Genomic DNA, 19,479 nt, shown 5'->3' on the forward strand with positions numbered 1-19,479 from the left:
ACAATTATATATATTCATATTTTTAATAAAAAAAACATTTTTTTATTAAAACAAAAGTATTTTTATTGATCTCGAGAGCTTTACGTATACCTTTTATGGTTATTTTATTCCATACATAACAAAATGAAGTGCTTATACATATTTTTTAGTGTGCAAATGTGTTGTGCAAAAAGTAAATGGACATTCATAAATACAGCCACTGGCAAAAAATTCAATACAACTTGTATCTCCTTTTCACCTGGCCATTTACGCACTTTTACCTTCTCATTTCTATTTGATTGATTGATGTTAATATTTAGGTGACAGTTCCATGACAAAGGCAGTTGCTTTTAGGCCCTTTGAAAACATTTTTTATGTACATGTGTATGTGCAATTATTTGGTTGATTCAGGCGGTAATCCCTTAAATGTGTACGAAGCAGGTAGAAGGTGGTTATTAAATCGTGAAACAAATTTAAATTCGGTTAATTTTTGAATTTGTTAAAAAAATTTTATACTTTAACTGTTTTCATAATTTTGTTTTTATAATTGTATATAAACTAATTATTTAAGCTCTTCGCAAATCTAACTTAAGACAATCAAGCTATCTATTATACCTACATCCCATGAATATTGCCTTTATTGCCTTGAAAACTGCCATAAAGTAGTCATACCAAAGCTGAAAGCACATGGAAAACATAATATTCCTTAATAATATTCAATAGTTAAATTAATTCCTTTACTGCGGCATAGCTGACACCACTTTGCCGCACAGACAGACGCTACAGTTTAAGCAAATTGATTTTGACATATACTCCAGCACACAGTCCAGCGCCCACACTCCTACATACACCTCTATCTGCTTGTATATATTTATACAGTTATGTTGGCAAAAATTGTTGTTTGTGCAAATGAAATGAAACACGCGAATCCGTTATTTTTTTATGCATTCAGCTATTGACTTCACGTCGCAGGCGACCACTAACGCGCCACACATACACATAACCCGCCTACAACAGCAGCGTACACCTTTTGCTAGCTGCTCATGCATACCATTAGGTTGCTTGATTTGTTGTTGTTATTGTTCTTGTTGTTGCGCTGCCCACGTACGCATTGTCGGCATTTAGTGCTCGTCGTTTCGTCATCGTTATTGACAATTTTTTTATTGTTTACTTTGACGTTCGCAAAAATGCTGGATAATGAAATTTCGGCCATGCCTAGGACACTAAAAAGGACAATGACAAAGCCAACGGAAGCGGCAATGGCAGTAAACGCACGCGTACGCCATCTGGTTTCACATTTATAGCGTTTCATTTTTCATCCGAGGCGCTTTTCACTTACAATCCATACATATATACACACACACATATTTAAGCGCTTACAAATATCTATGGCGTTCGCAAGTCATGCTTATTTGTTGTCCTTTTTTATGCTGTTGCTGTTTTGTTTGTTTTCATCGCTTTCGATTTATCTCTTTCAGCTGATTTACATGTTATTGTTGTTGATATTGCTTCGACGCCCATCTGCGTAACAGTGTTTTTTGGGATAAAAGCAAATTTACATAAACTCGCACGAATTTGAATTAATTTTTGCTTGCTTCGACAATACCGTCATTTTTATTATAATCGCTGTTGTTATTGTTGTTATGTGTTTTATTGTCCTCTCTGCGGCGTGCGCTTGCGTAGGGAAATCGCTTTGAAATGGATTTTTAGTAAGCTTTGCGGCGAGCGTGTATTGCTTTGCTTATGGCACTTAAGTGAGCGCTTAGGCGCAGAAACGCGCCACAGTTTTGTCTGCGCTCGCTTGCAGCACATGTTTGCTCACATTGCGGTGTGGCTTTGCGTGTGTGTAGTGGTGTGTATTTGTGTTTTATACTTTTTATAGCATATTTTTAGGCTGCATATGAAGCGACCTGATTTCTGGCGGCGTGTGCGACGTGGCGTATGAGTGACATTGTGAATATGCATTCATGCTTAAAGTTTAAAAATTGTGGATAATTTTTCATAAACAAGTGGCAACTCCATAAAATCATTTTATTCTAAAAATTTACTTTTAATATATTTCGATGGATAAAGATATTATAATTGAAAACTTTTTCCAAATTTATAGTAAAAAATAAGGCAATTCCATTAAACAATGTCTAAGTTAAAACTTCTTATTTAATACTTAAAGAACTTTTTCGAAATTTTTCATTGAAATAAGTCCAACTACATAACGTAAAATGTTTATAAATCTACAGATAATACAATTCTTAACTTTTTCAAAATTTTTAATTGAAAAGTGGCAACTCCACAAAATAAAATTTTTGCAATTTATTATTTAAAATTTTTTTTTCGTTTTTACTTTTTCTAGTTAGAAACTTAAAAAAAAAATTGATGTGAATGTCTGAACAACGTTAACAGTTTTCCACAAGTAGACCACATGTTCAGTTTCCTATAATGTTATGTAAATATGATCATACGAAAATTTTTTATTACCAAAATTTTAATAATTTATTCACAGAAAGATGCGAAATGTATATTTAAATTCTCGGCTTAACGCATCTGTCTTGCGCTACAGTTAAGGAAGTAGCATGGTTATAATAAATTTTGAATCGAGCACTGTGCTATAAGATGATTACTTATAACACAATATTCAATCTGCTATAAATGTTTTGTGGTTCTTGCGGTTATTAAACTGAAGCGCCATAACATATACGCATTTTTTTCAGAATTGAGTGTTGATGGTAAACATAAAGTTAAATAAATATATTTCAGAAACTATAAAAATTTATAATAGAAAACACATTCGCTAGATTCCAGTTTAAGTTATGAAAAAAATATTTTTTTATGGAAAAATGTCTGAGTTAATGCAAATTCATATCTGCATATGATTTTTAATTTTTTAAATAAAATTTAAAGTTTTATATTAACCAAAAGTCAAAGCACAAAAAATAAAAAATGGAATGATTTTTCAACTATAATCTCATATACCATAAAGAATTTCAGGGATATCTGTTAAATCAACTATCAAAATACGCAACTAACCCGTATACCTTCAAAAGAGCACCCTATAAAAATAAGTATATACATTTAGTTAAACCTTAACTGCAGAGATTTACCAAAAATTGTCATCCCTTTCGAACACGCGTCTATTCGAACGAAGCCAATTAGCTACCAAATACGCTTGTGTATATTTTAGATTAACAACAACATAAATTTGTCATACCGGGCCGTGTTCCGGACTTTGTTCTTGTATGTACCGTCCTTTGCGTTTTAATCAACGCAACATTAATGCATGCAAATTTATTTGATGCTCAAAGAATCAGGAACAAAGCTTGAAATAGAGAGACTGGCAGTTGAAGGAATACTGTTCAAATACTGTTAATTGAAATGGTATTGTGGCGGTTTTAGCTACTAGCTTGTTTTGGGTTATGTGATTTATGCACCAAAGGTATAATTTATGCTGGAGTTTGATTGTATTTCGGATTTTGGAATTCATTAAAAGATATAAAAATTAATTTATTTCATAGGCAATTTGAAGCTGAGGAAATAGTTTTATAATTGGGTGTATGTCTTCGCTAACCTAAGCCCTACGTGTAGGCAACATTTGTCTTTAAATACTGACATGCCGTTCTTGTTACTAGAATTCCGTAGATAGTACTTTATCTTAAATAAATGTGAACTCACAGCTAATTCGTGTTTTAACAAATTTCATCCATCAATTTTCGAAATGAATTTAGTATATTTTTATTATATGTTCTGGTATGTGTATTCGCTTAAAAGTGTCCAAATGTAGGTAACGATTTTGGAAATTTCTGCAAAGCACTTTCTATGCCAGGAACATCAAATGAATTATGTTTTCAGCAGCATTTTGCAAGTTTTTCTGTTTTCTGCGGTCAATTTAGTGCCCCACTTCCCTTTCAAAGTTAATGTAGTACATTTTTTTGATATGTGCCTTAGCTAAAAAACGTGGCAAAGTTTATCTTTAAATACCGAAATACCATTTTTGATACCAGAATTCTGTTGGTAGCACTATTTCTTCAACATATGTGAAAATATCGGCTATTTATGCAATTTTTCTCCATTTTTTCTATCTATTTAATGTTCGTCATGCCTTTCGAAATTAATTTATTACATTTTAATTCTAAGTTCTGGTATGTGTCTTCGCTAAAAGGCGGGTAAATATAGAAAACGTTTTCTGAAGTTACTGATGGTTTTTTTTATATCAGAAACCTCTCTTTCAGCCTTTTTCGGAAATTTTTTCAACGTTTTCTTTGTTCTTCTAACGATTTAATTTCCTGTTTGTCTTCACTTCTTTAATCTCGTACGAGATATATGCTGACCTATATGGCAAAAGCACCAAAAGGCTCATCATTTATGCTAGTCTGGTCCCTACTACTACCGCTACTACTACTTTTACTTATTTCTACTCTTACTTAAACGTTATCCATCCTAATTAGATCTTATCACAATTATAAGAAAAAATCGCTAAACTTTGCAAAATCTATGTTAATGTGCTTGTGTGATAACTGCTGCCAGCGACGCATTTCTCAAAGAAAACCTTACGCTCAAAAAGCCATTATCACCAACAAAAGCAAAAAACATAAATAACAACAACAGCGCTAATAAGCAGCTATGATTTGTGCGACTGGCTGTTGGTGTTGGAAATGGCGCTTAGAACGCGCCAACCCAAAGTGAGCAATGGAAAGCCGTTTAGCAGCGCGTAATGTAACTTACTGCTTTTCGGTAGCGCTTCAAAGGAAAAGCAAAGAAACAGAAAGAAATACTTAAATTCCTGATGTGTGTAGGTGTGAGTGAGGACAGCCAGAAATGGACGGATAAGAACAAAAATAGAATCAGACATAATGAGTAGTCAAGTATTTGCGAAAGAAAAAGCGAAAAGATGTGGAATCGGTGTCGATGAAGTAAAGCGTAATATGGCCGGCATACTAAAAAGCTTTCTCGGATGCAACGTTTCTTGCTTCTCCGAATACTTTAATCGAAGCGTGAATCTGTGCTCTATTGCATACAGAGAGATAAATGTGTGACTAGTTGCTAGTGTGAATTCAGTTGAAGTTTGAGTAGTAGAGTAAATAAAGCTTAATTATGACTGTAAGTTTTGAGTAGAATGTACAAAATAATTCCTTAAAATATGGCGAATATTAGTTGAGGTTGATCCACAGACCTATTTCCGATACACAATATACAAGAATAAGACTTAAACCTGCTCAAAACTAGTTCTTTTTAGTTTATAACTACTCACTTTTGCCAATATAGAATGGATGTATTTATACCCTGAACAGGTTAAATTTAGTTTGGCAAACTCAGAAGTTCAGCTGTGTCGATCTACCTTATCAGTCTCTCTATTTGTATGTATATGCGAGAAGTCCTCAGTTTTTGAGGTATCGTTCGTAAATTCTGCACGCGTTCTTTTCTCCTCAAGAAGCTGCTCATTTGTTGAAACTACCATTACGGACGACTATAGCATATAGCAGCCTTACAAACTGAACGACTAAAACCAAAATTTTGTATAGAAAACTTTTTTATTAAACGAGATATCTTCACGAAATTTGGCATGGGTTATTCTCCAAGGCAATAATGCAATCTCCGAAGAAATCGTTCGGATCGCTACACCATGCCATACAGTTGCCGTACAAACTCAACGATCAATATCAATTTTTTGTATGGACATTTTTTTTTTATTTAACAAAATATCTTCTTCTTATTTCACTTATTGTCGAAGTCCAACAACAACATAGTAAAATCAATACAAACGTTAATATACATATACGTATATAGTATATAATAATACTTAGTAGTTGCAGTGTGGCCACATCAATCAACATCAACGCAACTGTTTTTGTCACTCTGGTATATATAATGAAAATACATTTGTTTCTGTCTGCGTTTGCTTAAAGTTGTCGCATTACGGATTAATTTAATTGCCGTTGCTGTCAGTAATAAGAACTTTGTCATGTTTTATGCATCCTTTTTGGCGCCACCAAGTGGGCAGTTGAGTCCAATTGTTCACTTATGCTTTTAATTTAAGTCAGGTCACAAGTCGGCAGATACTTTGGAATAGTTCAAGCAGTGCATTTGAAAACCTAGTAAGCTTAATTTAAGTAAAATTTAATTTTTATTATTATAACTTTTATTTGTTAATCATATGTTGCGTAGGAATAAGTTAATTTATTTCTGGCTGCTATTTGAAAACAAATTATTACATATACAATCCAATCGCAGAAGATTTTGGTTTAAATAAATTATTTGTCTATTTCTCTCACGTCATACAAATCTGCAATCTTATCCACTTACAGCTTATTGGCATGTTTATTTTTTGTTTATTGTTGTTTTTTTATATTTTGCCAGCAATCTTCCCTTGTGCTATTTTCAAAATCAGCAGTAAAATCAGCTGGTGTGTAGATTGATCGACATAGTGTGAACTTATACAAATAAAATGTCAATAAACTCTTGTCAGGCCATGGCGTATGAGTGACATTTCTTGATTGTCGCTGTAGTTGAGTTCCTGCTGTAACAGTACAACAACCCACACGCATGCACAAATTTATAAAAAAAAACCGACTGCCGAAATATGCCGAATATGCAAACTGCGGCGTGTTCGACAGTTGCGACGTTAAATTGTTGCGTGATTTCTAATTCTTTAAGCCATGTCTTTTTGTTTTTTTTTCCAATGCAATGTTTTTTCAATATACATGTGATATTTTATGCAATTTTGTTTAAGTAAAACATTTGCTTATTGCCGATATAATGATTGATATCCAATTCGTGCTGTAAATTAAACTTGCGAGCTAATGTTTGTCTGTTTACACGCGAACTAGTCACTCACTCTCTGAGATAACAAGCTGAAATGCTGTAGGCAACCTTTTCTCCCACTATAGCTTATAAATAGCTGTCATACAAACTAAACGTTCAAAGCCAAGTCCTTGTTTGGGAAGCTTTTTTATTTAATGAGGTATATTCACGGAATTCGGTATGAATTATTATCGAAGACAATGGTACAATCTCCGAAGAAATTTTTTAGATCGCACTACTATAACATATAGTTGTCATACAAACTGATCAATAAAAATCAAGTTTTAGTATGGAAAACGTTTTCATTTGATTAGATATCTTCACGATATTTGGCAAAACTTATTATCAAAGGCTATAACCTCAGTAGAAATTGTTCAAATCGGAGCATTATAGTATGTAGTTGCCAAACAAATTGCTCGATAAAAATCAAATCTGTGTATGCAAATATCTTTATTTGACAAAATATCTTCAAGAAATTTGACTTGGATTATTATCCACGGCAATCTTACAAATTTTGGAAAACATTTTCAGATCAGACCACTAAAGCATATAGCTGATATACAAATGGCTCAACTAATTTTTTTATTTCTCTTATTTAGCTGCACTTAGACAATAAAGTCTGCGACAGTTTATTCGCCATGCCTTTCCATTCCGTGTCACATGTGCCTTAATCAAGCTAAGAGCATTCAACCATGCATTTTTCTGCAGTTTCTTAGCTATAAACACAATCAACCATACATTACCACGTTGCCTTTCTTTCACGCTTTGCCTGCTGCTTAAGCCTTGAATGACTTAAGCGGTATTCAGCTGCAGCAGTATTGCGTCAAAATTCTGCAAATGATTTTCATTCACTTAGCGCATATTGCTATCTGTGGGAATTACTGCTGTTGCGCCAGCTTATGATTTTCTCGCTATGTCAATTTCAAGTACAATCGATTTTCCCGACATACCCACACTCCCACACACACACACAAGGCCATGTTGAGCTGCAAATGTGCCAGCAGACAGCTGTTCGTATAGATATTGCATATTTTCTACCACAATAAATAAGCACTATATCTTATCTAGGCATGTATATATACAGACATACATATACAATTGAGTCAATGCGCGCTATGTTGTTAAATTGCTCGCTGCTATACGCCCCCCACCTCGGCTCACTAAACTCTGAGCTTCAGCAGGTTTATTTTTCTTTCTTTCTTCTTTTTCATTGGCTTTCTTTCAGCATACCGGTTCAAATATATAATACTTTAAGCAGCGTCTACAAGGTTTTTCTAGTCTAAGTAGTTGAACAGAAATGCTGCATACTTTAAGGCATTAAATGTTTTGCTGGCGCTACTGAATATGGCGCGCGTCTACTGAGAATCGTCAGCGATTAAAGTTCATGACCTTTCAGCATGCTCTGGGGTGTTCAGTATTTAGTTATGTAAGTAGGTGACGTGGAAAGCTTTTATAAGATGGAAATGTTCACTTCGAAGCGATGCAGAACGCTCTAAACAGTGCGGTCGCCCAACCTTCTTCATTTGCTATTTGGGGGGACAATTTATGTTTGTTATGAGAGTTACCATGCTATATTTGACAAATAAATAATGATATTAAGCGAATGTTTAGTTATTTATAAATATTCAGCGCCACCTCGCGGTTGTATACTTTGTAAGCAATTTATTTCACTTAAACTTTATTTCGAAGTTTTAGTTGAAATTTATAAATATTTTGTTATTAGTACCATTTACCGAATCTTCATATTATTGGTATAAAAGAAATTGCGTAAAAAATGCGAAGATGCTGGAAGATTTTACGAAAGGATAAAAGGATAAATAATTTGACTTTAGCGAATTATATTGGTTAAATTATTTCGTATTTTTTCGTAAATGGTACACACCTGTATTCGCTTACGTATTTTTTACAATATTATAAATATAAGAAGTTTGATTAGAAATGCGAAGAGACTTTTTCGACTACCCAATATAAAGTTCATTCAGAAATAATAAATAAAAGCTTAATCGGAAACCACTTACTGGTTATGTAGCAAGTTCTACAATGGTTAGTCTGCTTATGGATTTTTATAGAAAAAAGACTAAACTATAAACAATAAAGAATAAAAAGAATAAACCTTTACTATTTCTTTATTTGAAGCGCAATATATTTCCATGTCTCGAATCTTATGCAAGCTTCTAATTAAAAGTTCCAATACAATTTTTAACTGCAAAATTCTACAACGACTACAAATTCTTATATATGTTTATATGCTAGAACATAGAAATTTTAAATTCACATCACTAGCTGCCAAAGACTGCCTTCGGGTGCATTGTAGCCTGTGCCATTTTTGTAAAAGAAGCTAAAATCCGAAAGCCTTCTATGCTCTTGCATTGCATCAGCGATTTTGTAGTCTTCCTCAGTGCTGCATAGACTTTTGTACAGATTACTGGATCCCGACAGGCATCTAGATGCAGGGCGTCCAAACTTGTATAATCGCTTACCCGCTTGCACGTCTTTCGTATAGAGACAAACCAAAAGAAAATATTTATTCGATTTCTTCACCCATTCCGATGCGGCACATCCAACTTGGTTATTGCTATCAGTAATGGCACGACCGAAGAAGTCGACATGTCTGAACAGAAACGACAAATAGCAAAAATACTTAAAAATTACGCTGTATGTGGCTCACTTATAAAAAATGTAAAAATATATATACATTTTTCGGCTTCAAAAAAGATGAAAAGCGTTGTACTTGCTCGTCTCCGGACGCACCATAGAAAATTTTTTGAGAGTTTTTTCACTGACCAAAAGTACGACGAAAGTGAATTCACGACTATCACACAGTGGCGAAACTGGTTAAAGAGTAGAGCATGCTCCTTCCTTATATACTTACCTACTAACTATACATAATATGTACCTACCCGGGTATATCTTCTGGAAAGTTAGCTGCTATTTCTGCTGTACACTCTGTCGCTGTATCCAGCCAATTAACTACGCGTGACGACACCAATTCCTCGAATTTGACTTCTGTCTTCTCGTACTTGTAAATATTTGCACTACGTCCCGGATTGCGTAATGTTGGCGTTGTATAGCAATGCGGATCGCTTATGAGACAACGTCTTACACTATACTCAGCTAAGTCGGCCAATTCCTCATCCCAAAATAGTTCACCCATACGCGCAGCGGGCGGTAGCAACTCTTTCTTACCGCTTGCCACAAATTCACGCCGCTCATTGTGCAACTGTAATATGATATGCTGCATGCCATCTAATGATAAAATCTTAGTGTCTTTCGGGCAATTCGCAATAAGTTTCTTTAAAGAAATTATAATTCTTATTAATAGAATAAAGAGTATTCATTATATCTTCCTGCTCACCTTGTCGCGATTGGCGCAAACAGCATGCTGCATTTTGGGTTTTGCACAACCAAGTTTGCAATAATCGATGACAGTTTTTGAAGCAACTTCAGTTGCCATCATGAGCATATTTAAAATGAGAAGTTCTAACAAATTCATTTTGCTATTTTTAATCTGCTCTCCGCAGGTTTAGCAATGATTTCGTAATTAGTAAAGCGCTCGCCGGCTCAACCGAAAGAAAACTGAACGTGAGCTTGTAAAGGTTGCAAGAATGAAGTTTAATTGATTCTATTTGTTTTAGTAGTTTATTTAATTACACATTTATTGTATTGAATTTCAATTTTATTGTATTGAATTTCACTTCCAGTTAACTTTTAAACAGCTGTGCTTTCCGATTATATTTCAAGCTTCACTGTATTCAAGGCAGTACTGAGTTGATTACCACACAATTTTTTATTAGTGAACTCAAACCAGCTAACTTTTAAAGAAATTTTTACACAAAACATAACTCGTATTTCAGAGAAGAGTTGAATCGTGAAACTATAACTTCGGCTGAACCTACATATAGCAACAGTTATAATACCATACTCGTATGCATTTTTATAACCGAAAAGTGAGTCTAAAAATACCTTAAGCCTGATTTTATTTGCTCAGTTTATATTGCCGTGAGCTGCTTAAGCTGCTTGAGCCATATGTAAAAGAATCGTTTCTGGTCACTCCCAAGTGAATGGCCCTCAGAGAACTTTCATCACTTGCGTGAACTTCAACACATGCCTCCATTCTTCGACTCAAATCACGGTAGTCATTTGTATACAATGTACATACTTTATAGGGTCTGTACCATTTCCTTCTGAGTGTTAGATGTTGTTTGTGGTAAACTAAAAATACCTCCTTCAAGTTATGTCAAATGAGCTACTACTTAGTTTTGGTGGAACTTTATGAGAATTGGTGGAATTATAACCCATATTTTATAAACTTCTATCTAAACATTTTTCTATTTTTTTTGATAGAGTTATGCAATAATAAATACAGGTTCACCAGGTTCTGTATAGCTTCCAACTAATAAACAATTATTGAAATTTTTTTTATTGAAATAAGTACCAATCCAAATATATCAAACATAAAATATACCTATAATGCAGTGTGTAAGTAATATATTAAGTAAACAGCTTTCTTTTCACATCACTAACTGCCAAAGACTGCCCTCGGGTGCCTTGTAATCTGTGCCATATTTGCGATACGAGTTAGAGCCCGAAACGCTTCTACGTTCGTGCATTGAATTATCAGTTTTGTAAATTTCTTTGCTGCTGCATAAATTTTTATACTGACTACTCGATCCCGATAAGCAGCTCGAGGCAGGTCGTCCAAATTTATATAAACTTTTACCCACCTGCACGTCATTTGTATAAAGACACACTAAGAGAAAATATTTATTTGATTCCTTCACCCATTCCGATGCGGCACAGCCAACTTGGTTATTGCTATCAGTTATGGCACGAGCGAAGAAGTCGACATGCCTCAAAACGAAAAAAGGTTAGATAACGATGAGAAATATTAAGGTTATATATTGTACTAAAGGTTCGAATTTCAGTTGCGAACACAGAATCAATCTACGACTGGACTGGCCCTAAGAATCTATGATAGCAGTTATGCTCCTTACTCACTGTATACCTACCCTTGTGTTTCCTCTGGAAATTTCGCAACTATTTCTGGCGTACACACTTTTGATGTGTCCAGCCATTCAACTACGCGTGACGGCACTAACTCCTCGAATTTGACTTCTGTTTTCTCGTACTTGTAAATATTCGCACTACGTCCCGGATTGCGTAATTTTGGCGTTGTATAGCAATGCGGATCGCTTATGAGACAACGTCTTACACTATACTCAGCTAAGTCGGCCAATTCTTCATCCCAAAATAGTTCACCCATACGCGCAGCGGGGGGTAGCGTTTCATCTTTGCCGCTTGCCACAAAGTCACGGCGTTTATTGTGCAATTTTAATATGACAGACTGCATATCATTTAATGAGATGATCTTGGTATCCAATGGGCAATTCTCAATGAGTTGCTTAAAAGTAGCAATAATAATTTTTAAGTACATTAAGACGTGCATTACGCTTTTCCCACTCACCTTGTCGCTGTTAGCGCAAACGGCATGCTCGGTGTTGGGCAACGCACATCCGAGTTTGCAATAATCGGTATGAGTTGTTGGGGCAGCTGCAAATGCGATTATTAGTGCGTTACATAATAGAATTCCTAAGGTATGCATTTTAAAAATTTTTAGGCTTCTCAGGCTTAATAATAGTAATATGTAATCTTTTCTGTAGAAGTAAGAAGCGTTTGTTGGATCGATCAAGTTTAAACTAAACCCACTCAGGCTTTCAATATTACTTCGGTTGTGTATAAATGAAAAAATATTTTAATTAAAATGTGTTTCTTTATTATTTCGCATACATTTTTTTGATGTCTACTTCTCAACATACCTTTAAGCAGCTGCTTTTATAGGGTTAGCGAACGATTCAAGCTATACTGAGTACTAAATAATATTGAGAATACACTTTTTGTGCATGTTTGATGAATTATTTTTATTGTGTAGTCGAAAAAGTCTTTTGGTATATCTAATCAAACTTCAACTTATTTTTTTATATTTAATGAATCAAATATGTAACATTTTGGTCAACCACTTTTTGCCATTTTTCCATCAGTGTAAAACTTTTCTGGTTTCTCGGCGAAAAATGCGACATGTAATTTTCACAGGCTTTTCTTGAAGCCAACATTACTCTATTAACGGAGTTCTGTATTGACCGAAACATCAAAACTTTCCAGCCAAGCTCTGCCAGTTTTTGGCGAGTCATGAAAGATGAGTATGGTCTAGCGTTTTCCTGATGGGAGACGAACCCCTTTCTGGCGATCAGTTCTGGCCGCTTTTTCGATTGCTTGCTTTAGTCTCATCAGTAAAATGTAGTATCAATCAATGGTTCGAACTGGCTGAAGCAGCTTATAGTGAATTATTCCTTTCAAATTGCACCAAACTCTCAGCATAACCTTTCGAGCCGTCAATCCTGGCTTTCCGCCCATTTGTTGAGCTTCAATACGCTTGGACTATGTACTGTTTCGCACATTATTGTCGCTTCACTTTCGGTCTCTAAATCGGTAGTATCCAAATTTCGAGTGTCGTTGTAGCCAGCCTTTTTCAAATTGTTCAAAACCGTTACATGCTGAATGACAAAATACGAAAAGACTTTTTCGACTACCCAATAAGTATGATCTCTCTTAGAATAACATATATCTGAGTTATAGGCGCCTTACTTCGAAGTATCAGCGACACAGTTAATCTCATCGCAGTAAAGGCTTTAGTGCCATTTTTTATTCAAATAATCGAAATAATCAAATATACCATACATAAAATATATATTATAATACGTTTTACAAAAAAATATATATTTTTAATTTGTTAGTCTCTCTTCAAATCACTAACTGCCACATACTGCCCTCGGGTGCATTGTAGTCTGTTCTACCTGCATTTTTGTTAATCGGGTTAAAGACGGAAAGCGCTCTACGTTCGTACTTTGCATCAGTGATATTGTAGTTTTCATGGATGCTGCATAAATTTTTGTACTGCTCACTATAGCTAGTTAAGCACCTCGAGCCAGGTCGACCAAATTTATACAAACGTTTACCGGGTTTCACGTCATTCGTATAGAGACAAACTAATAGAAAGTATTTATCTGATTTCTTGACCCATTCGGATGCCGCGCAACCGACTTGATTATTACTATCCGTTATGGCGCGACCGAAGAAGTCGACATGCCTGAAAGCGAAAAACGAAAAAGGTGTTTGTTTCTCAGATAAAAATGTAGTAGCCTTAGTTATGTATTAAGGGAAGGGTTCGTAATTTTGAGCCGCAAATGATGAATTGATGAATAACAAAACAATCTAAAATCTTTAGTAGCAGATATGTTAATTGTTTAACTGTATATAATAAGTACATACCCTTCCGGATTCTCTGGAAAGTCCGCTGCCATTTCCGCTGTACACTCTCTCGATGTTTCCAGCCATTCAACTACGCGTGACGGCACTAACTCTTCGAATGGCACTTCTATTTTCTCAAACTTATAAATATTTGCACTACGTCCCGGATTGGGTAATGTGGGCGTGGTATAACAGTGTGGATCACTGATAAGACAACGTCTTACACTATACTCAGCTAAGTCGGCCAATTCCTCATCCCAAAATAGCTCACCCATACGAGCAGCGGGCGGTAGTCGTTCGTCTTTGCCGCTTGCCACAAAGTCACGTCGTTCATTGTGCAATTTTAATATGACGGCTTGTATGTCATCTAATGGCATGATCTTAGCATCAGGTGGACAGTTCTCGATTAGTTTCTTGAAAGATACAAAAATCACTATAAAATATATGATAAATGAAGTGAACTGCGTTTATGTTTTACCTGCATTCTGTTGGCGCAGACAGCATGCGTCTTTTTCGGGTTCTCACAGGCAAGTTTGCAGTAATTTGTGCCGGCATTAGGTTCGTCTCCTAATGCCAGCATTAGTGTATTCAGAATAAGAATTGGTAAAATATTCATTTCAACAATTATTATTAAGTTGTTGTAGAAAACTGTTTTACTTTTACTTCACAATATTGCAGAGGAAGTGTGTCTTCGTAGCGTTTGTTAGCTCAGTCAAATTTAAACTAAACTCACTCAGGTTTTAAGTTTACATCAGTGGTTTATAAATGAAAGCATATTTTAATTAAAAATATGTTTGTGTATTATTTCTGATTATTTACAAAAATAATTACTAATTTCTTGAACTCCACTAACATTCTATATACTTAAACAGCTGCATATTTAGGGAACCATTTAAAGTATTAAACCATTATGTAATATGTGGCATTCAAAACATATTGTAATGCGATTAACATTACTTACTCTTCTTCGTTAAATTTATTATTAAATTAGACTTGAGTAAGAGTGATGCTATTAAGTCAATATTAAATAAGTAATTTTTAATTTTCGAAATTGTGTTCTTAAGAATTTCTTTAAATTCATATAAAGTCCTGAATTAAATATGATATCAGCATATCTGGATTTCAGCGCCACCTATTGCCAAAAAAGTGCAGCGGGAACTGAGGTCGATTCGATGTGGGGCTAGTCTTCCTGCCAGCCTACTTTTCCATTAATTTTATTTGCTGTTATGGAAGTGGCATTAATGTAAGTAAAAAACTTATAAATAATAGTCGGTAGTATAGTAAGTACGTCGCTCATATGCTTGTTATAGCAAATTCCAATTGAACGCATTTTTCGAAACTCTCCATCTTAGGTGTAACCAATTATTAAGTTATATATCTGATAAAGCTATCTGGTATATATCTAAAAATATATGGTTATGACTAGAATCGATTTAGACTTTCACTGTAGAGCTTAAACATAGCAAGCAGAGAAGTGACAAAACGAACACGACTATTGATATTTGATCTCCACCATACATTGTTTATCCACGAGTTGAACCCGTTGTAGAAGTGTTATAGAAATGTTGCATGTGTATTTATACTCTGCGTTAGGCCTTCAGAATAATCATAATTCTCATTAATACTGCATAGGTTGCTATATAAAATACTTCGTTTTGAGACACATTTGCTGGCCGGTGGACCCACAGAATATAGTGGTGAATTGTTTTTCAAATCGGTTGCATAGAGACAAACCAGCAGAAGCGTTTCATTGGCAACTTTGCTCGTCCATTGCGACATGGAGCAACCAATGCGATTATTTTCCTCTTGGATAATGTGCGCGGCGTTCAAAACTTTTCTATAAAATTAATGAGGATTACACAAAATTAAAAGATAACAAAATGTGATTTTGTGCTGCTTACTCCGCAAACGGTGAAAATAAATTCTCGAAGGCGTTGGCCGTTTCATTGATTTCCTTAAACCATTCACCAATTTTCAATTTCACATTAGCTGGCTTGACTTCACTTTTGTTAGGGAATTGAAATATTTTGGCAACACGTCCCGGATTCGGCAGCAAACCAGTACGATAACAATACGGATCACTAAGTCTGCAAAGTTTGCTACTAAAGACGGAGAGAAAACCCAATTGGCGATCCCAAAAGACTTCGCCCATCTTATTCGCCTTCGGCAGTTTAGCTACGCGTCCAGCTGCAATTATATTGCGCAATTGATTATGCTGGTCTAGTAGGAATTTCTTGTAGCCATTCGTATTCATGTTGAGCATTCTAGTCGTTGGTGGACAGTCGCCGCTTAGTCGCTGAAAAAATTCATTTTTTTTTTGTTTATAAAGTTTATAATTTTCGTGCACAGTAAGCACTTACGGCATTCGGGTTTATGCAAGCGCCGTGTTGCGCTCCATTTTTTAGACACTTTAGTGTACAAAATAAATTTTTTGTCGAACCAAGCACAGTTATTGCCAAGACAATCAAGCATAGACGAAACATAGCTGTAATTTATCAGGGTTAGGTTAACTGAAAGCAGAAAATTTTAGAATTTTATTGAACTAAAACGAAAGTATTTGTTGTCATGGTTTCGAGTTGATGGTCCATGGCTATTCACGCACCTAATTACTATCTAACTAATTCTTCGGCTTTCCGCTTCAAGTTGAACTACAGACTGTCTGAGCTAAGAGCCTTGTCTGTAACTGTACTACAGACTGTCTGACTCGTGCCTTCATTTATTTAGCTCAATATAAGCCTCATGATTGTTCATTTAACATAGCTTGGCTGATTTACTATATAAATACATATGTATGTGTGACTTTATATGTTGTTTTAGCTGTAATGTGGTTTTGTCAAAACATTTCTCAAACAGAAGTATTTTTCTTTAGTGTTAGTTTAAAGCGTTCTACAAAGAAATAGTATGTGTAAAGAAATATGTGTACTATATTTATTTTCAACTTGAAAGATACTTCTAGTTGGCTTATATTACCCCAACAGCGTTTTTTCAGAATGTCGCCACAGCTGGGTTTTTACAAAAATACTTATGCAAGGAATGTTTCAAGTAATGTCCAAGAGCTGCAAATGATACGAGTTGTGATGTGTACATATGCTGTATTGTATATACATATATTTATGTCAGTGGTTGTAAGAACAAGCGTTTTCTGGCTTATGAGGAAAGTGTTCTATGGGTCATTCTAAACAGCTTTGCCTGAGAAACTATGTTTATTGCGAAGTCTGAAAAATCAGAATACTCGGTTGTATGAGAAATATGCGAAATTGTTGTCCGATTTAACAGATTCCGTAGTAACTTTCACTGATACCGGTTTTAGACTCATAGTCACTAAAGCAAAGTTGTTCAAAATGACCCATAGAATATTTTCCGCATACGCGATTTTGCCGATTTCTTTGACTCCCTGTAAATCGACCCGATTTAATGTGCGATATTGGATAGTCGAAAAAGTTTTTTTCATATTTCTAATCAAATAACGTAATAAGAAACTTAAAATCTCAACTGTCCAAATAGAAAAAGAAAGTTTTACGAATAAACCGTGCGAACAATTTTCCTTTGAACATGTGACTATAGAAGCAGTAAGAGCTTAATTGTCTTCTAATGAACACATAAAATACACTATGCCATGTGAAAACTACACTTATGAACGACAAATACTACATTATGAGCAGTTAGAGAGCTTGTTGCTTATTTCCTTGTCCTATTTGCTTGTATAAAATTGTGATTTACACATATGAAAAGTGTTATTTTTGGAGGACAATACCATTTAATACATACATAAATAGATGCTTGTTTTTAGTTAGATATTTATGGTTGTAATTACCATGTATGTGTATTGTGTATTGCTTACATAAGTGGAAGCACTGTTCCAAGCTAAATACGCATGAAGCAACAATGTACACAGGAAATACACAAATCTAAAATTGGGAATTTCGCTCTGAAAACGAATGCATAAAATATCTAATTCCTATTTATAGATATATATAATTTTTAATTAGTATTTAACTGGTATATTTCTGAACGAAATCTGACAGTTGGTATACTTATTGCACTTATTTAAATTTATTTTTAACCCATTTAAGGTACACATGCTTATCGTACTGGAATCTCCCAGCTCAGTCGGTAAATTTTAATCAACTCAACAACCCTTGCACCTACAAACACATACGGAACATTAAACTCAAACTTTTGCGCTTGTAACTCACTTGCTCTTTCTTGTTTTTTTTACTTTTCTACGAATTCTACACTCGTACACAAATATTGTTCCCTTGACGTTGATAATTTCAACGTCAAAGGATTATGTTTTYACAAGCATGAGTATGGTGACACAGATAGAAGCGGGCATGAATATTTTGACATGCATGCATATACAATATGTGTTTACGATGTACGATGCGTCTGCAAAGACATGCATGCCATTGACTGTGTTCTACAGTCTACTGTGTCCCCTTATAACATCAATAATATTTGAAGTACAGCTCAGAGCTGTAGAACAACTTAAACCTTGTGCGCATCCAGCTGGATGCCTTTGTATTCGAAATATTGGGTAGTCGAARAAGTCTTTTCKTATTTAGTCGTATATCTYCAGTGCTACCAATCACATTGAGTCACACCGTATAGCAATGGAAAGGYGAAATTCGAGGAAGTTGAAAAACACTTACAGTTATTCAAAAATATAAAAAGCGGAAGAATGTCACGCCAGCCACCAATGAAATTTGGAAAGTTTACGGAGATGATGCTATATCAGTTCGTGTAGCWCAGCAATGGTGCGCTCGCTTCCGTTCTGGAAATTTCGAAATTTCAATTTACACTGATGGAATAAAGTCTCTACCGGAAAAGTAGAAGAAATGGTCGACCAAAATGGTTATTTATTTATTAGTATAAATATAAAAAAAWTTTAAGTTTGATTCGAAATACGAAAAGACTTTTTCGACYACACAATATATAATATGTCGTTTTCGGGTATTTTAGGCAACTGTAAGGTGGGCCGATTATTGATACTTCGAGCAACATGTGTCATGATTATAAAAATCCACTGCACTTATTTAGCTATAAGCCATTATAATAGGTAATCACCACATACATAATACATTGCAGAGCCGTTTGTATTTATTATATTAAGCTATTACGACTGAGCCAAAAMGTATGCTTCATTGAACGTTGCGCTTGAATAAACGCTAGCCAGACGCTTGAACCGTTAAATTGGCAGAGTGGTTGTTTTGGTGTTTTTAGTTTYGGTTTTTGTTTTCGCTTCTTGTTTTGTTGAACACGTGCACTACGCAAACAGGCATCAAGTTACTCCGTCTGCATGTGGGCGTTTATTTAGATATACAAGTTCACAATGTACAACAAATATAAGAAATGAGTGTTATTAAGAGTAAAAAGCGCACAAACACTTGACAGCAATTGAGC

The 19,479-nt window shown here is 34.9% G+C and overlaps 4 protein-coding genes across 4 annotated transcripts; all 4 read right to left on the bottom strand.

Annotated features, from left to right (window-relative positions):
• Positions 1 to 8,931: 8,931 nt before the first annotated feature.
• LOC108967039 (venom allergen 3-like) lies at positions 8,932 to 10,325 on the bottom strand. Its single transcript, XM_018930252.1, has 3 exons — positions 10,127 to 10,325; positions 9,672 to 10,063; positions 8,932 to 9,382 (listed from the first exon to the last, which is right to left on the bottom strand). The coding sequence occupies exons 1-3, from the start codon at positions 10,262 to 10,264 to the stop codon at positions 9,043 to 9,045; spliced, it is 870 nt and encodes a 289-aa protein (XP_018785797.1). The 5' UTR covers positions 10,265 to 10,325; the 3' UTR covers positions 8,932 to 9,042.
• A 957-nt stretch (positions 10,326 to 11,282) lies between these two features.
• Positions 11,283 to 12,373, bottom strand: LOC108967040 (venom allergen 5-like). Its single transcript, XM_018930253.1, has 3 exons — positions 12,236 to 12,373; positions 11,781 to 12,172; positions 11,283 to 11,622 (listed from the first exon to the last, which is right to left on the bottom strand). The coding sequence occupies exons 1-3, from the start codon at positions 12,371 to 12,373 to the stop codon at positions 11,283 to 11,285; spliced, it is 870 nt and encodes a 289-aa protein (XP_018785798.1).
• Positions 12,374 to 13,511: 1,138 nt separating this feature from the next.
• Positions 13,512 to 14,773, bottom strand: LOC108967041 (venom allergen 3-like). The gene is made up of 3 exons (XM_018930255.1): positions 14,555 to 14,773; positions 14,098 to 14,489; positions 13,512 to 13,915 (listed from the first exon to the last, which is right to left on the bottom strand). Exons 1-3 carry the CDS (start codon positions 14,690 to 14,692, stop codon positions 13,570 to 13,572), a joined length of 876 nt encoding a protein of 291 aa, XP_018785800.1. The 5' UTR covers positions 14,693 to 14,773; the 3' UTR covers positions 13,512 to 13,569.
• Positions 14,774 to 15,260: 487 nt separating this feature from the next.
• LOC108967044 lies at positions 15,261 to 16,730 on the bottom strand. The gene is made up of 4 exons (XM_018930258.1): positions 16,679 to 16,730; positions 16,437 to 16,586; positions 15,978 to 16,372; positions 15,261 to 15,913 (listed from the first exon to the last, which is right to left on the bottom strand). Exons 2-4 carry the CDS (start codon positions 16,557 to 16,559, stop codon positions 15,631 to 15,633), a joined length of 801 nt encoding a protein of 266 aa, XP_018785803.1. The 5' UTR covers positions 16,560 to 16,586; positions 16,679 to 16,730; the 3' UTR covers positions 15,261 to 15,630.
• Between the last annotated feature and the right edge of the window lie 2,749 nt (positions 16,731 to 19,479).

The sequence above is a fragment of the Bactrocera latifrons genome, unplaced genomic scaffold (genome assembly GCF_001853355.1).
Source record: "Bactrocera latifrons isolate USDA-ARS-PBARC rearing strain unplaced genomic scaffold, ASM185335v1 scaffold_173, whole genome shotgun sequence".
Lineage (NCBI taxonomy): Eukaryota > Metazoa > Arthropoda > Insecta > Diptera > Tephritidae > Bactrocera > Bactrocera latifrons.

Excerpts from the sequence above, each read along its gene's own strand:
- LOC108967039 (XM_018930252.1), bottom strand. The coding sequence starts at position 10,264 with ATGAATTTGTTAGAACTTCTCATTTTAAATATGCTCATGATGGCAACT. Across the intron at positions 10,064-10,126 it reads TTTGCGCCAATCGCGACAAG|AAACTTATTGCGAATTGCCC; the intron begins GTGAGCAGGAAG and ends ATTTCTTTAAAG. Across the intron at positions 9,383-9,671 it reads TTTCCAGAAGATATACCCGG|ACATGTCGACTTCTTCGGTC; the intron begins GTAGGTACATAT and ends GTTTCTGTTCAG.
- LOC108967040 (XM_018930253.1), bottom strand. The coding sequence starts at position 12,373 with ATGCATACCTTAGGAATTCTATTATGTAACGCACTAATAATCGCATTT. Across the intron at positions 12,173-12,235 it reads TTTGCGCTAACAGCGACAAG|CAACTCATTGAGAATTGCCC; the intron begins GTGAGTGGGAAA and ends GCTACTTTTAAG. Across the intron at positions 11,623-11,780 it reads TTTCCAGAGGAAACACAAGG|GCATGTCGACTTCTTCGCTC; the intron begins GTAGGTATACAG and ends TTTCGTTTTGAG.
- LOC108967041 (XM_018930255.1), bottom strand. The coding sequence starts at position 14,692 with ATGAATATTTTACCAATTCTTATTCTGAATACACTAATGCTGGCATTA. Across the intron at positions 14,490-14,554 it reads TCTGCGCCAACAGAATGCAG|AAACTAATCGAGAACTGTCC; the intron begins GTAAAACATAAA and ends GTATCTTTCAAG. Across the intron at positions 13,916-14,097 it reads TTTCCAGAGAATCCGGAAGG|GCATGTCGACTTCTTCGGTC; the intron begins GTATGTACTTAT and ends TTTCGCTTTCAG.
- LOC108967044 (XM_018930258.1), bottom strand. The coding sequence starts at position 16,559 with ATGTTTCGTCTATGCTTGATTGTCTTGGCAATAACTGTGCTTGGTTCG. Across the intron at positions 16,373-16,436 it reads CTTGCATAAACCCGAATGCC|CGACTAAGCGGCGACTGTCC; the intron begins GTAAGTGCTTAC and ends GAATTTTTTCAG. Across the intron at positions 15,914-15,977 it reads TTATTTTCACCGTTTGCGGA|AAAAGTTTTGAACGCCGCGC; the intron begins GTAAGCAGCACA and ends TTAATTTTATAG.